We start from the raw sequence: 17,516 nt of genomic DNA, 5'->3' as shown, positions 1-17,516 counted from the left end.
CAACCAGGATGCAATAACATTTTTAAAGAATGATCATGGCATACTTTTTCATGGGTATCACCTAGCTTACATGCTTGTAGAGAAATTGAGTTCTCTATTGATGATTTTAATAAAGTCAGCAGAACTATAAACACAGATGTCTTTCCTAGTGGGAAAAATTTTACAGTTATGGACAATGAAGTGCACCTATTTTACCCCTTTTCAAGATTTAAGATAAGTATTTTGTGTCTCCAGAATGTGTGTGTAAAGTTTCAACTCAAAACACTCATCAGATTATTTATTATACCTTTTAAATATTAGAATTTCTGCTCTGAACACAATGTAGCTGTTTTTGTTGCCTGTGCCTTTAATGCTAGTTCTCCCTGCCCACCGTTTCCACGTGCCTGTCAGAGTGTCCCTCAGCCTCCGCCTCGGCTGCGTCAGATAAACAGCACAGTGACAGATATGAATGAAGCAGATCTCATGTAACGTTGGTGAAAATACTACAGTAAGGACTTTCCCAATGATTATTTGATGTATTTGTTGTTGAGTTGCAACGATGAGTCACACACAATGTTGTTTCAAAGATCACGCACGCACGCACACACACAGACACATACACACAGTGCGCTGGCATTTTACTTTGCACAGATTTTATATGGCAAATGTGACAGGATAAACGTTAGTATCCACTGCTGTATGGATATCCGTTATGTTGATGTACAAAATAAACCTGATTTAACATTCACAAACCAGGATTGAAGCGTCTTCTTTTATAATTGTTCTGACATGCGGCTGTGGTCATAGAGACGGCAAAATCGCTGCAATTCATTACAAATATGCACTGTTTTAAAAACTTGTGAAACTCCTTCTTGATCACATTTGATGATGATTGATGATCACAGCGAGCTGAACAGATCTTTTAATCCCGGTTGCTTTGCGCACCTCCTGTCTTGTTGATATGATTATACGTGTTACTATGGAGACATGATATAGTTTTTCTTGATTGCTTTGATGCAGCCTTCAACTAAAACTTCACATTTTCAAAACAGTAAACACACAGGCCTAAACAGTGGCACTCATGGTCAAAATGTCACATTTTGCTTGCAAAACGCACATACCGTGTCTAAACATTTAAAATATGCAACAAAAGCTCATTTTACCTTCTACTTGTTAACATGTATGAGCTCTTTCAATTAATCATTACACAATGGACAACAAAATACATGTGAATCAGTGCACCATTGCATGCCATTGTAGCCTATTGCCTATGCCATTTGTTGTCTTTCAATTTTGAGCTGTCAAATTTGCCTTTTTGAAAAGAATTGGATCCAGAATAAGAAATGTGTTGATTAAATTTATATTGAATTCATGACATTTTTCAAACTGTGGTTAAAAACTGAAATACTGTTTAAAAAACTAAATAGATAAAAGTAATAAAATACGGTAAACATTAGAGAGAACGCATGTACACAATATACTGTTAAATCTATTGGGAGTATACGACATAGCCACTATTGACCTCCTTCATCCATGCTGGCACTAAACAACACAGACCTTCCACCATTTTTATAAGATTTTCTGACTGATTGCTAATTGAAGATTTGTGTGAAGGAGTGTCAAAACAGTGCTACAGTGCTTTAATATTTATCTTGGTAGTTTCTAATAGTTAGGAATGGTTCCTGTTTGGTTACCATAACTAAAACAATAGAGTTTAGACTACTTCAATAGCATTCGTGTTAACAGTTTTGAAAAATGTTATGGAAAATGTATCAATCCAATGAGAAAGAGTTTACACATTTGCAAGACATGTCTTCTGCTCTGCTGGGATAGTGATGAAGAAAATGGAGTGGATCCTCCTAGTTTCTTTAACCAGGTCAAAGCAAACAAGAAAAACTGTAATAAGGGGCTGTCAATCAATTTGGTGGGCGGGGAAACCGCACTCATATGTCACGTTGTGGTCGGCCTCAAAATGGGAGGGATTTGAATCTGGATTGTTTTAATGTTAGAGAGTTATTGTCTTTATATTACTCTAATAGGACTGTGGACACACTTTAACTACACACAGTTCTGTCCAAGCAGCTTACAAAGGATGATTTTCATCATAGGTGCCCTTTCAATGAAAGTAAGTTGGTTAAAAGTGACTTTTTGGATTCAGTGTAATTTAAACTAAATTTTATCTTGAATTTGTTGTTTCGTACAGTATACAGAAGATTCTGTTAAATATGTAATTTTATTCTGCATTATTCTTTTTATGCTTTTTTTGTTAGAATGCATTAAATTGAATAAAAGTGACATTAAAGCCATTAATAATGTGATTTATACTGTAAGTAAATGCTATTCTTTTACACTTTTGATTTATCAAAGAATCTTGCAAAAAGCTATTTTCCACTAATATATTAAGTAGTTCTTTTAAAATGTATAATTATATTTCATAAAAGTTCGGTTTAACTGTATTTTAGTCACATGAATGCAGCCTCAATAAGCACAACATTCATTTTAATCAGTTACTCAAAAATGTATACAATTTGACTGTTAGGGGTTGTGAGGGTCCATGTCCTTTTATTTCCAATGACAGTTTGTCCATATTACCACTAGATGGTGCTACTCTATTCATACTGTGGCCATAGAAATCAGTCCGACAATAAAATATGCATGACTGAAAAAAAGCAGTGAGTTGTAAGAGCTGGTCGGTTACTTGACATGTGCTCAGACTGTTTCAAGTGAGAGGAACCATCCTGAAATTATGTGAAAAATAAACACTGTTTATTCAAACATTTGAGCTTTTGTTCTGTAATTGTAGTTTTTCTATTTACTGCTTTAGCATTTTTACTACTGCTCTATTTACTCGATCACTTTTACTCCTTTTCTCTCTCTGTATTTCTCTCTCTGTGTCTGTGTGTGTACTGCTTGGTTACAGCTGCACTGGTGATAGGGAGCTTGCTTGTGTGAAATATTAATAAGAAAATGGCTCATGAATTTTTAACTATGTGCCAACCAGACACTCTGGCAGTAGAACAGCGGTGCAGATTCTCCTCCGGACCGGCTGAGGAGCTCCTGTGCATATGACTACACTGTAATAAATATGCTTGAATTAGCAGTTTTCTGTATTTTGTTGTTTTGTTTCATTTTATTTTTCACCCTTTTATTTATGCATTTCCATTATGCATTAGGATGTTTCTGTCAACAACTTTTAACCTTAAAAAGTGCAAAAAAAATTTTTTTTAATAGTTTAATGTGGTATATTGTTTGGGTTGGAGTTGTATATTACGGTACAAACACCTTGTAATAGACTGCCGGTGCATTTTCTGTTATTTTACAGACTTATTTCCCTACATATTATTTCTTATACAGTATATTGTATTTCAAACAACTAAAATGTCAATAAAAGTCACTTTGGAAAACTGCAGAGTTGAATTTTCAACATCCATAGTCAACAAATCCGAGACCAAGGTCTCATAATGCAACTTACAACCGTAAATAAACTGAACACAATTTTAATTAATATATATTTACATTGTAGTTCAGAAACACACTGCTGTTACGCTGTACTACTTCCATGATATATTCTTTCTTAAATTTAAGAGATTAAATTAATCTCAAACGCTATCATTTCACATGTGAGTTTAAAACTAACCATGCACGTATCTGAATTTTTATCTGAATTTTTAATACACCCCATAAGGCTTTGCATGAATTATTTGAGTAACATCCTTTACGCTGAAACAATCACCATATTATTGTTTATGTCTGTATGTAATATATATTAAAATAGAATTAACAAGTTAGCAGATTATGAATTAACCCCAGAAACTTAAAAAATGGTTAGTGCTACAACATAATATAATAATATAAGCACATTGAATATAACTGTACTGTAGAGAATACAAAGAGAAAATAATCTGGAAAAACAAAATGGTGAACTTAAAAGAGCCTTGGCCACAGATATGCTTGTGGTACCAATCTCAGTTATAGTATCAAGCATAATGTTATTTTTATGACAGAAAAATAAAACACACTTTATTTTATTGGGATAGTTTGCCCCAACATGATATTTTTGTCATCATTTACTAATTTACTTACAAATTGGATTTGTGGAGTTGTGTTTTAAATGTACTTATTGGATTTGTGTATTTTTGAATCGTGTTTTGAACTTATGATTTGGATTTGTGTATTTATGAATTGTGTTTTGAATTTACAAATTGTATTTGTGTATTTTTCAGGTGTGTTTTGAATTTACAAATATGATTTTTGTATTTATGAATTGTGTTTTGAACTTATGAATTGGATTTTGAAAATATGAATTGTGTTGTACATGAATGAATTATATTTTGTAAATGTATTATTTTTGAGACTGAGAATTTATGGCTCCATACTTCAAAGGAAATTCCCCAAACTCGTGCAACCCAAAGTAAAAAAAAAAAAAAAAAACTTGCGGAAAAAGGTGTAGAGGTGTTTATAATTATGAGTCTGTACTCAACCTGAGGTAAATTTTACTAGTTAGGAAGCATATGTCTTCAAATAAGTAAAACTACACATTTCTATCCTCTCAGTAACCTTTAAGTATTCTCTCTCTTTTCTCTGTTTCTAGGTCAGGGATTAGACAGAGAGGCAGCAGTGAGTGTGTGCTCTGCACTGCTGTCCACTTCAATCTACCCAGCCTGAGCTGATAGCCCAAAATATAGACACACAGAGAAAGAGAGAGAGAGAGTTGTTGGCAGTGATGGGGGTGTCAGAGGCTCACATTGGGGAAAACAGAGAGACAGAGGAGAGAAGGCAGAAGTTAGAATAGGAAGAACAGCACAGACTAAAGGCATGGAGCGGTGTTGTGTAACATTCTATTCTGTTTTGTTCCATGAACGCATACGCAACATTCCAGCACAAACTCACTCACACACATACTCTTGCTCACACACACTCTCGCACTGGCTCTGTTCTCAATATGCCAGGCACTGCTTCACTGTGAAACCAGAAACCACATCAGACCTCGGACCTTCAAAGACAGAACTAATCCTGCTCTCACCCAAACCTGATTGTAATTCAGTCATTAAGCATTCAGCTCGACGCCCTGCCGAGCTCTGGCTTCGATTAAGAGCCTGCTGTTGACTGCTTGAGGTTAGCTGCTGATATATTGCTCAATGTTGTTACAAAGAATATGCATGTAGATAATGCATTATTGTCTCTATTTATCTTTATAATGTTATATATAATACGAACATATAATATGTAAATAATAATACTTTATTATTTACTGCATTGTGTTATGAAAAATATCTTTCCATCTTCCATCTTGAAACTTTAATATTAATAGTTTTTCATACTTTGTTTTAACTTTTCTCAGATTGTTTTATTCTTAATATACAATATATAATTAATGTTATAAAAATCAAATATTACTGTATTAATTACACAATAGTTATAATAATTATTATTATATTATTAAAATGTATATTCTGTTAATACTGTAGTTATATATTACACACACCGGCCACTTTATTAGGTACACCTGTCCAACTGCTTGTTAATGCAAATTTCTGATTAGCCAATCACATGGCAGCAACTCAATGCATTTAGACAAGTAAAATTGGTCAAGACGATCAGCTGCAGTTAAAATTGAGCGTCAGAATGGGGAAGAAAGAAGATTTAAGTGACTTTGAGGCATCCGCTGCGTAAAAACGTGCTGGATAAGTTGGCGGTTCATTCCGCTGTGTCGACCCCAGATTAATAAAGGGACTAAGCTGAAAAGAAAATGAGTGAACGAATGAATGAACTGTTGATCTCCTGGGATTTTCATGCACAACCATCTAGGGTTTACAGAGTGTGGTCCGAAAAAGAGAAAATATCCAGTGAGTGGCAGTTCAGTGGGTGCGAATGCCTTCTGATACCTGAAGTCAGAGGACAATGGCCAGACTGGTTCACAGGAGACTGAGGAACCGAGTCAAAGCACGCTTGTCCCCCCTCCCGTCTCACCCTGACGGCCCGCACTCACATTGCATTCAGCCTAACGTTATTGATGATGCGCTGGTCAGAAGCACTCTCGCTCAGCACAGTCTAGATGTCTTTAGTTTAGATGTCTTTAGTTATGTTGTTTGACATACAGTGACATGCAGTCAAATATTTCGCCGAACTGATCAGCCGTTTTTGACGCTCAAAAACAGTCATAAAGTCCATGTGCTGCAGGAACTAGGACGTTTGCTGAAGGTGCACAGCTTTCGTGCCTAGTGAGGGGTTTGCGTCTTTAATAACCTACAACAGTTTGCGTTCATTTAACAGTAAGAATAATTAATAAATCCATATGAAACAATCCATTAAAGGTCCCGTCCTGCTTTCAGTTTCGGTCTTAGGCGCATTTGCACTCACACACAAGCGTACCACACAGAAGCCCAAGTGAATCCGATTCACCTGAGCCCCATTCAGCGCACTCACACTTCTCAAACGATCTGGGAAACGGGCCTGGGCACGGTTGGGATAGCATAGTGTGAGTAGGCCCTGAAGCTACAATTCTCACAGGCTCACCATAATTGGTCAATAGAAGATTGGGAAAAAAAACATTGCCTGGTCTGATGAGTCTCGATTTCTGCTGCAACATTCGAATGGTAAGGTTAGAATTTGGCATCAACAACATGAAAGCATGGATCCATCATGCCTTGGATCAACGATTCAGGCTGGTGGTGGTGGTGTGATGGTGTGGGGGATATTTTCTTGGCACACTTTGGGCCCATTAGTACCAATTGAGCATCGTGTCAACACCACAGCCTACCTGAGTATTGTTGCTGACCATGTCTATCTGTTTATGACCACAATGTAGCCATCTTCTGATGACTACTTCCAGCAAAATAACATGCCATGTCATAAAGCGTGAATTATCTCAGGCTGGTTTCTTGAACATGGCAACTGTACTCAAATGGCCTCCACAGTCACCAGAGCTCAATCCAACAGAGCACATTTGGGATGTGGTGAAATGGGAGATTCGCATCATGGCTGTGCAGCCGACAAATCTGCAGCAACTGTGTGATACCATCATGTCAATATGAACCAAACTATGGAATATTTCCAGTACCTTGTGGAGTTTATGCCACAAAGGATTAAGGCAGTTCTGAAGGCAAAAGGGGGTCCAACCTGGAACTAGTAAGGTGCACCTAATAATGGCCAATGAGTGTATATTAATATGGGTTTAATAGCAAGGGAATACATAAACTGAATGACAATATGAATAATTTGTAAGTCATTCCTTCTTAACAAAATGTATGAAAAATACTTTTAACAGTTTTTTTATTTTTAACCTTTTCTCTTACTATTCTATTAATATATGATATAGAATTATTATATATAGTGAACATTGTAATGTTTAACAATTTAAAATTATAATTAAATGTAACGCCATTAGAAGTTTAATATACCAATTTAATATAATATTGTTTTAATCCTTTATTTTTCTTCAGCTTGGTTTCTTATTTATCAGAGGTCGCCACAGCAAAATGAACCGTCAATTATTCCAGCACGTTTTACACAGTGGATGCCTTTTCTGCTGCAACCCAGTGCTGGGAAACACCCACACTGGCCCAGCTAGGACTTGAACCAGTGACCTTCTTGCTGTGAGGCGACTGTGCTAACCATTGAGCCTCCATGCCACTCTGTATTGCTTATTTTGAGGCTTAATTTAAAAATTTTTAACATTGTTATGTTGTCATTTGCAGTTACTATTTAAAAATACTTTGTTAAATAGCAACATATGCACTGCTAACCAATTTGAGTCAAGTAATCAAGAGGGCTGTGAGAATAATTTCAGTTATCAACTGGCTGATGGATTCTAAAACGAACACAACACCGGCGCATCGCACAGGGACATTCTGTACAAACATCTTTAAAGGTACAAACACACTTTCACACCTGTGCAAACATACACACAAGCATGCACACACACACACACTCGGACTTGCATGGCTTTATCCTCTTTGGGGGACATTTTTAAAACAAGCATGTCTTATTGTTTTCTTGTAGTTCAGGAGAGACCTCAGTCCAGCCCGCTTTTTATCCGTGCATTTCACCGTTTTTTCCCCCCCTATCTCAATACAGGTGCTCCATCCAAACTACCATGATGTAATCCAACTGTAATCCCAAACATCAAAGAGCACACAGCTGTCATGTGTCACAAACACACATACGCACACACACTTCTTTCAAAGACTTGTGCAATGTGTGTTTGGCTCAAATTTGTTCCATACTCATTTTTGAGGAAAGAAGTCAGTTTTAAAAGATGTAGCAATTTGTATTAAAACATTTGTTCTGCTTGTTTGTTTGTTTGTGCCTTTTGGCTCGGTGACAGACATTTTGACCATATGTTCTGCTTGAAAAGGGCTTAAGACCTTCCTTTGACCTTTGGAAGTGTAGAAACACAAGAACATTTGCAAATGCACACACAATCATAATAAATGTAAGAATGCAACAGACAATAATACAACAAATTGTACTTGCATTTATCTGTAATCACACAGACAAACTTGTACGATACTGTTTGCCATTTTCATAAGCTTGCATTTTTATGTTAACAAAGCCTGTTTTATTATACAGATTATACATGCATATACAAACATAGTCGATATATTATACCAGAGGTATATTTTCAGATATAATCATATAACAATGGCCAGCTGCTGAATAAAATGACTTTAAGTTACATGTTACATAGACTATAGTTTTAGCTTGTCTTCTCAGCTAAACTGTGGAGTACAGAAAAATATCTGTAGCAGTTTTTAGCCATAATGTCAGTGTCTTAAATAGTTATCTACACAAAAGATGCTTTTAATTACATGTTAAAATTTGTAACAGTTAACAATTTTTATTATGTTATTGTGATGTTATTTATGATGTCTATTTTTAATGTCCTCTTATTAAATCAAATTAAATATCCAAAAGTGATATACGCACATAAGGAAAGTAATATACAATAAAAGCATTGGTAAAGAGTTTCTTATCTTTTGAATAACTTTTGTGTAAATAAAATATTATCAATCAAAACATAGATGAACAGTGTATCTGTGGGGTCTTAAAAAGTCTTAAAACTTCCTTAATCTCAAGAGCAAACTTTTAGGCCTTAAAAAATCTTATATCTAGTGACATTTTGTGTTAAAAGGTGTCAAATGTTGTGTTCATAGATCTTAAATCTTTTTTAAAAGGTCTTAATTTTCTGTTGTTCATGTATAGCTACCTAATCTGGCCATTAACACCGATACAGTTGCCAATGATCCCAGTCTCAATAAAACTTTTAACTTTTAATTTTAAAGTAGAGTTTTATTACTTTCCTTACAGTCATTTGTTTAAAAATTCTCCATTTATATACTGCAGAAGATACTGACCTGACCTAGATTTTTTATTATTAAATTATTATTATTAGTATTGTATTATTATATGTATTCATTTATAATACATTTTTGATAGGGAAAGTGAAAAACTTTTCCAACTGGGATATTCAAATAAAATTCTTAGCATTTATCCCCATATAAGTCTAAAATTTCATTCTTAATGGTTTTAAAAAATGTCTTAAAATGTCTTACATTTACCTTGGTGAAGCCTGCAGAAACTCTGATGAAACAATGCCCTCTCGTTCACAGAACCAGACCTGAACTGACTTATTCTGGCATAATCAAATTAAAATAGATTTAAAATATTTAAAATGACAAACACAAAAATGTCTTGTTGACAAATAAGTAAAATTAACAGTTTGAATTGTCAAATGTTAAGTACAAAGATTTACCCTTTAATATCACCAAATGATTTCTGTTTTAAATATATTCCTGAGTAGATCCTAGTTGCCTTAAATGCTTTTAAGCTGAAACAAATTAATCTTATGAGTCCACTGATCTTATATTATGTTAAACTGACTTAAAACAGCATGCGTAACTTATACAAATAAGCTTAGTGTAATAAGTTACAATTAACTAAAAACATGCTGTCATCATGACTAATTGATCATATAATTTTTACAGGGTGTATAAACTGGTACATAGAGTAAAAAGTAGGCATATAAGTATAAACAACAACTTTTGTTGTTTTAGATGTCTTCTGTAAGTAAATAAATACCTGAAGTTTTTACAAAATACATTGTAATGTGGTGTGGAACACTTCGGGCAGTGGCGCAGTAGGTAGTGCTTTCACCTCACAGCAAGAAGGGCGCTGGATCGAGCCTCTGCTCAGTTAGCGTTTCTGTGTGGAGTTTGCATGTTCCCCCTGTGTTCGTGTGGGTTTCCTTCGGGTGCTCCGGTTTTCCCCACAGTCCAAAGACATGCAGTACAGGTGAACTGGGTAGGCTAAAATGTCTGTAGTGTATGAGTGTGAGTTTAAATGAGTGTGTGTGGATGTTTCACAGAGATGGGTTGCGTGAAAACGTGCTGGATGAGTTGGCGGTTCATTCCGCTGTGGCGACTCCAGATTAATAAAAGGACTAAGCCGGCAAGAAAATGAATGAATGAATGAACACTTCGAGATAGCATAGGAACACAGGACAACTTATATCTGAAATTCCACCCACTGTGTTTTGAGCTCTGGCCACTGTGAGGCATTGTGTTCAAAGTTAGCATTAGTTAGTTTGAAAGACGAATAAGGCCGACACTTAAATGTAAAATATATTTATTTGATTTATTTTTTGACTGATTTTGAATTATTTAATTAAGTATTTAAAATGAAAGTATAAATGTCTGACTAAATGAATAACAAACCGTCTTGGCCGCCATCATGTTCACGAACGCGCATACAGTACAACAGTGCCATCATGAGGCTAGTTTACTTAATGCCCTAATATTCACGCAGACACTGTAATAGCGCTTCTCTTTTAGGATACGTTTATACATTTCATATGAACTGATAACATCAATAATAATATGATGCTTTAAAAAAACTGTTCTACGTTTAATATCAGCAAACGTCTGGTAAATCATCTGCTCAACAAGGAGCACAGGATGTATAAGATCAATTGCTTGATGTACCTGTGAAAACGTTTAAACAGCGACAGGGTTACTTTGAATGCAGTTAAATTCGTTATGTAGCTACATTCTTTGTTTGTAGGCAGCAGTGTGTGTGTTTACACGTTTGTAAGTGACCTCATATTCTCATTTTGTTTTCAGGGTTGCTGCATTTCCTTTGTTGCATGACCTGAATCATTTAATGAACATCCAAGGGTGAGTCTGTAGTAAAAATACATACAGTTTATATCGATGCATGTGTCCTTGTACCTCAGCCATTGTAACTGAAGGTCTACATGTGAATCGAATGTAATGGGAACTACTTTTTGACCTCCACCCTTTGCCACATTCAACGCTATTCTGTCTACTTCTTGTGTTTGCATTATTGTTAGGGCTTGTCTCAGTTGTATTCTAGTACTGACTGTTGTCATTGTTGTGTAACTGATAGCCATATTCAGTGCATAGGAGTGTAATTTAGATACAAAACAGCATCAAATGACTGCTATTTAAACTATGTAATATTCATTACACTCCTGGGAACAGTTCATCCTAACAGGCAAATTCTGTCAACATTTGTTCATCCATGTCACTCCATGAAATATGTTTCTTGTCTGTTGTGTGTTTTATATAGTGCTCAGTATATATGGGTACATGTATGATACTGTTTGCCATTTTCATAAGCTTGCATTACTATGTTAACAACAACTGTGCTCTTATACAGATTCTGCAAGCATAAATATATTTATTATATTAGAGCAGGTTTGCTATTGCATTTTAACATGCATTGCATATTTTAGATATAATTATATAACAATAACCAACTGCTGAGTAAAATGACTACATGCTACATGTTTAGATCCTTATTTTAGTTCTATTACTAGTTTTAGCTTGTCCTCACAGTAACACTTATCTGTAGCTGTTTTAAATCATAATATCAGTATCTTATCTACACAAATGGTGCTTTTAATTACATTTTAAAATTTGCAACAGTTAACAATTTTAATAATGTTTTGGTCAAAAACAAGATCTTGTAAAAATTGTAGGCCTTAAAAAGTCTTAAATCTAAAGAAATATTGTGTTGTAGGTCTAAATCATTTTACACCCCCCACAAATCTCTCATTTAAATTAATATTTCCTATTGGAAGCTTTACAATATTATATTTGTGCATATACATTAGTTTAGTCAGTACTGAACCAAATCTGGAGCTTATCTAACAAAATAACTTACAATAATGGTTGAAATATTAGTAGCCCAAATTTATATGTTATAGAAAAATATTAAATAACATTTTCAAAAATAACAAAAGTCAAGAAAAACAAAAAATATATACAATTTTATTGAATTTTTTTAGTTTATATATATTTAGTTTTAGTTTGTATTTTTCTTTGCAATATTTTGCATGAATTTAATTGTATTTCTTTACATTTATAAAGATGTTTTGTAACTAAAATATTATTTTAATTAATATATATGTTTCTGTTTCGTTCAGATGAATCAATATATATTATCCATATTTACTGAGAAATGCATAAAAATATTCAGTGAATTATTCAATATTGAAAAATCCATCTCAAAACTAAAAAATGTAGATTATCCAGGTAGTCACACACAGTATCAAATAGAAAGGGTTCGTAAATGTTTGGAGGGGGCTATTTTAATACTTTTAGCATTTTTTTTTTTTTGTAAAATATGTGTAAACATCTGTTGTTGAGATATCTTAATACAGTTCTAAATAAAAAAAAAAGTATGATCTTTATTATTTGGTTAAAAATATTCACATTTTCTCTTATTCTGCAAGGGGTGTTCAAACTTTCAAGCAGCACTATATATAACATAAAAAGTAAAAAGAATCTTAGGAAACAGCTAACATAAGTAGGAATTTTAAAACTTAATCTGGAATAATAATTTAAATCTAAATAGAAATGAAAATAAAATTACTACTTGTTACTAACTAATTAAAATGTTTAGGTAAAGCTCATTTAAATTGGAGCTATTAATGTGTTACATGTAAAACATATGTTTTAAATATATCAAGCATGGTGCTGGTTTATTCAATGTCAGTTATAAACACTGACCTTATTGTGACACAGATCACTCAGATCGTAAGAATCAAGTAAATTAGAAATTCCAAAGGTTCAGTTAAAGCTGGGTGAATCGGCCTTCAGCTACTACACTCCCCTGTGCTGGAATCAGGTTCCAGAAATGATCAGATGTGCACCAACATTAGGCACATTCAAATCAACACTAATAACACATCTGTTTAACTGTGCCTTTACCAAATGAGCACTGTGCTACGTCTGACAGATCGCACCATTATGTCTTTCTCTTCTCTTTTATTCTTTTTTAACCTGTTTTAATCCATTTAAACCATGTTTTTATCTTTATTTTAATCTTTTATTCTTGTTTATGTAAAGCACTTTGAATTACCATTGCGTATGAAATGTGCTATATATTTAAACTTGCCTTGCCTTGACAGCCCTAAATTAAAATGTAATAAATAGCATTAAATATAGCCTATATTACTAAAATACACAAACATTGTTCCTCTCATATAATTCCTTTTTGACGGTTAATTAATGCAATTTGCCTTTAAACTGGAAAAGTGACCTTTGATGAGACATCATGAGTCTAGAATGAGTCAAATAGGTGAGTATGCTGTCAAACACATTGAGCAGCGGAAAAGAAGTGAATCTAAAAGGAGAAACGTGAAGAGGGCATGACACGGAGAGAGAAAGAGAGAGAAGGAGAAAGACCCACAGGCAGAGAGACAGGTGAGGGGAAGCGAACACCGGCTCTGCTGACTCAGGACATTTCAGAAGTGTTGATTTCCGCTCCATTTCTCCAGCCTCTTTGTAATTCTAATGAGAGTGTAAAAGGTGTCAGGAGCCAGAGAGGGAGTAGACAGAAGGAGATGGGGTGAAAGAGAGCAGATCAGATTAAATATCGACTGACTTCAGGCTGTCCGCTGCAGACAGACAGTGTACTGACTCATCATCTGTAGAGCCTGCCAGATCGGCTGAGAACCACAGACAGAGAGAGGATGAGCAGAGCCGCTTACCCAGGGGAGAGCACGGAAATGCTGGGGGAGGAGAGACGGCCATAAGCAGGCGAGACAGAAAGCATGCTGTCATCTAATGAAGGCAGTGAAAATAAGAGACGGGATGAGACCAAAGAAAAAGCAGCAGTGGAGAACAAGAGGCTGGATGGAATACAAAATAAATACAGGATCGAAAGTACTTTTCAGATGAACATTTGTTATGGTGACCGGAGAACAGTGAAAAGACTGCACAAAAGCTGTCGCTGAAGCGCTACCAAACGTGGCCTGTTTAGTTTTTATTATGCACATGTACAAATATGTAGCTTTAAAGCACTAATATGCACACTTTTGAGGGTAATAAAGAACACAATTTTAAAAGGGCAAAAAAGACCAATCGGGAAAATAACCACTATAAATTAACCAGTTACTCAACACTAGTATCAATTATATCTCCATAAATATCACTGCAGCATCTCTGATACAAAGATGGACAAATATGTTTCTACTAAAATATATTTGTATAGTTATTGACACAAAAAAGTGCTATAATATTACTTAGTGTCATTAAATGTCACATTTTTTTAAAAACTGATTATACTGGATTTGTTCTGAGCATATTGTGTTATTATATATTATTATAGAGTAAATATATAATTATTATTCGTTTTTTCTATATACAGATTTTCCTTTTTATATGTGTGTGTGTGTGTGTGTGTGTGTGTGTGCGCACAATAATATTGCTCATGCATGGGTAAATATTATACAAAGGGATAGTCCACTTTGATTTTTAGGGTTAACTGTCCCTTTAAATTTAAAGTGCACCTATTTTACCCCTTTTCAAGATTTAAGATAAGTATTTTGTGTCTCCAGAATGTGTGTGTAAAGTTTCAGCTCAAAACACTAATCAGATTATTTATTATACCTTTCAGAATAATGTGATTTTCTGCTCTGAACACAATGTAGCTGTTTTTGTGGCCTGTGACTTTAATGCTAGTTCTCCCCGCCCACCGTTCCGACGTGCCTGTCAGAGTGTGCCTCAGCCTCCGTCTCGGCTGCGTAAAATAAACAGCACAGTGACAGACATGAAGAAAGCAGATGTCACGTAACGGTTGTGAGAAATACTATAGTCGGAACTTTCCCAATGATTATTTGATGTATTTGTTGTGGAGTTAATTCAAGCCTTTCTGCAGCGATGAGTCACACAAAATGTTGTTACAAAGTTGACACACGCACACACAGACACACACAGGGCGCATGTTTAGCTTTGCACTGTTTTTGCATGGTAAATGTGACAGGATTCACGTTGGTAAACACTTCTGTATAGATATCCGTTATGTTAATGCACAAAACAAACCTGATTTAACAGCCTCAAAACGGGATTAAAGCGTCTTCTTTTATAATTGTGTTGACATGCGACTGTGGTGATAAAGTAAAGACAGTAAAATCGCTGTAATTTATTACAAACATGCACTGTTTTAAAAATGTTTTAAACTTGTAAAACTCATTTTTGATCACATTTGATGATGATTGATGATCACAGAGAGCTGAACAGATCTTTTAATCCCAGGTGCTTTGTGCACCTCCTGTCTTGTTGATACTGTATGATGATACACGTTACTACGGAGACATGTAAATATGCAGCTGTCAATCAATCCGTTGTGAGGGGAAACCGCACTCTTACATTACGGTGGACCTCAAAATGGGAAGGATTTAGATCCTATTTTAGTGTCAGGAAATAAAAAAGAGACTTATTTGTTTCTATCACTCCAATATGACCGTGAACACAATATACCTACACACAGTCCTGTCCAAACAGCTTACAAATGATGATTTTCCTCATAGGTGCCCTTTAAATGAATACTTTACAATTACCACAATTTAAATCAGTAATACAATTAATAAAATTAAGAGTCAGAAAATAATATTCATTCTTTTTTTTTTTTTTGTCTTAGTCCCTTTTTTAATCTGGGGTTGCCACAGCAGAATGAACCGCCAACTTATCCAGCATATGTTTTAGGCAGCGGATGCCCTTCCAGCTGCAACCCATCTCTGGGAAACACCAACTAACTCTTTAAATATGGGTATAATCTTTGAATATTTAAGAAAGGGCTTTAAATCACTAATAGTGAAATTAACTCCTTTATGCAGCCATACCATTGCTTAAAACACCGCATTTAATACAATTCAAGAACACTATGCAAATACAATTGATTGAGCTACACAACCAACTTGAAATGCGGCCACAAGATGGAGACAAAATAAAAACAACTCACTGAGGGGAAACACGGCGGTCAAATAAGGAAATGACGTGGGATGTGGGGCTTCTGCTACTTTTGGGAAGTAGGGGAGCTGGAGTATTGTTCATGGGGCAGTTCTTCGACAGTTTAGTCGTGACATGAGCGATTGCAAGAAGCGGCAGTCAGCGAGAGCACGAAAGCAAAGGTAGGTCAGTGTTCATAGTCTGAATGACTGAAGACATAAAGAGCGCAGAGAGTCTCAGTGGACGCGTGTGATTTAGAGCTGGCCGTGTGTCAACACGTGTAACTTTTGTCAACACCAAATATAGAAACAGGACAAGACACCTTCAAAGACAGGAGGACCACGTGTAGGAGCGTGTTTGACCGAGTAAATCTAGTAAGTACGTTAACGGAACTGAAGGCTAAGATAGATACAAATGTAACTCTGCTCTTTCATCTTTGTTTAAACGCTTAAAGGGGTGGTCCACTACGATATTATATTTTAAACTTCAGTTGATGTGTAATGTAGCTGTGTGAACATAAACAGCATCTCTGAATGTAAAATATTCAAAGTTTAATGCAAAGGGAGACCTTGATTTGTACAGAGTTAGCTTAGCAACGCCTACAATTAACGAATTTTGGGGACTACAAAAAATACTTCCGCCCCCTGTGAGATCACAAAAGTTCGTTATTGCGCATCCCACACTGCGCAGGTAAAGGCCGTGGCCATAGGCGCTGTAACGTTACTGCAGAGAGAGAAATGCCATCCTGCTGTTTCCACAGAGCTGTTCTGTTTCTGTTGTTGGGCTTCCAAATGACACGACCCAAACACAGAAGTGCTTACAGTTCAATATTAATTATGTTCCAGAGAACTATAAAATACACAGCAAGCATGATTTGACAAAACACAGCTTCCAGAATCTCTCCCAGTTCAGTGCTGGATTCAGTTAAAATCTCCTCAAAGATGGAGCAAGGAGACGCTGTGAACTCTGAGTCATGACCTGTAAGTGTTCTTATTTGTTAAAATTGATCATGACATGTACAGTGTCTAACTTTAACGGTGTGTTGTAGCAAAGATGTAAACAACGGGAAATTATGGTAACCGCTAACGACTTAGCTAACGTTACAAATCTATATTTATCAAACGGCTGTAAACGCACACACACACATACACATACACGCACTCTTGGCCAGCACCTGCGTCTCTCTGTGGGAGACGGCAGAGTTTCTCTCTATAGGCAGCTTTGCTATGCGTTTTACAACTCGGACAATAAAGTCGCAAAAGATATGTGAACGATTCATGT

The 17,516-nt window shown here is 35.4% G+C and overlaps 1 protein-coding gene across 3 annotated transcripts in view; it reads left to right on the top strand.

Moving 5' to 3' along the window:
- Positions 1-17,516, top strand: part of ntmt1 (N-terminal Xaa-Pro-Lys N-methyltransferase 1) — a 47,180-nt gene that overhangs the window by 23,198 nt on the left and 6,466 nt on the right. The window contains exons 1-2 of one of the 3 annotated variants that reach the window (XM_087251604.1): positions 16,305-16,417; positions 16,542-16,609. Coding sequence is in view for 1 of the 3 variants with exons in the window: in XM_087251603.1 (XP_087107729.1) it covers positions 11,100-11,153 (54 nt within the window). In the remaining 2 variants the exon portion in view is untranslated. 3 annotated transcript variants of the gene reach the window in all.

This window comes from Danio rerio, chromosome 5 (assembly GCF_052040795.2).
Source record: "Danio rerio strain M-AB ecotype USA chromosome 5, GRCz13ab, whole genome shotgun sequence".
Classification (NCBI taxonomy): Eukaryota; Metazoa; Chordata; class Actinopteri; order Cypriniformes; family Danionidae; genus Danio; species Danio rerio.
Note: the sequence above shows the minus strand (reverse complement) of the source record. Positions and strands in the feature narration are given on the sequence as shown.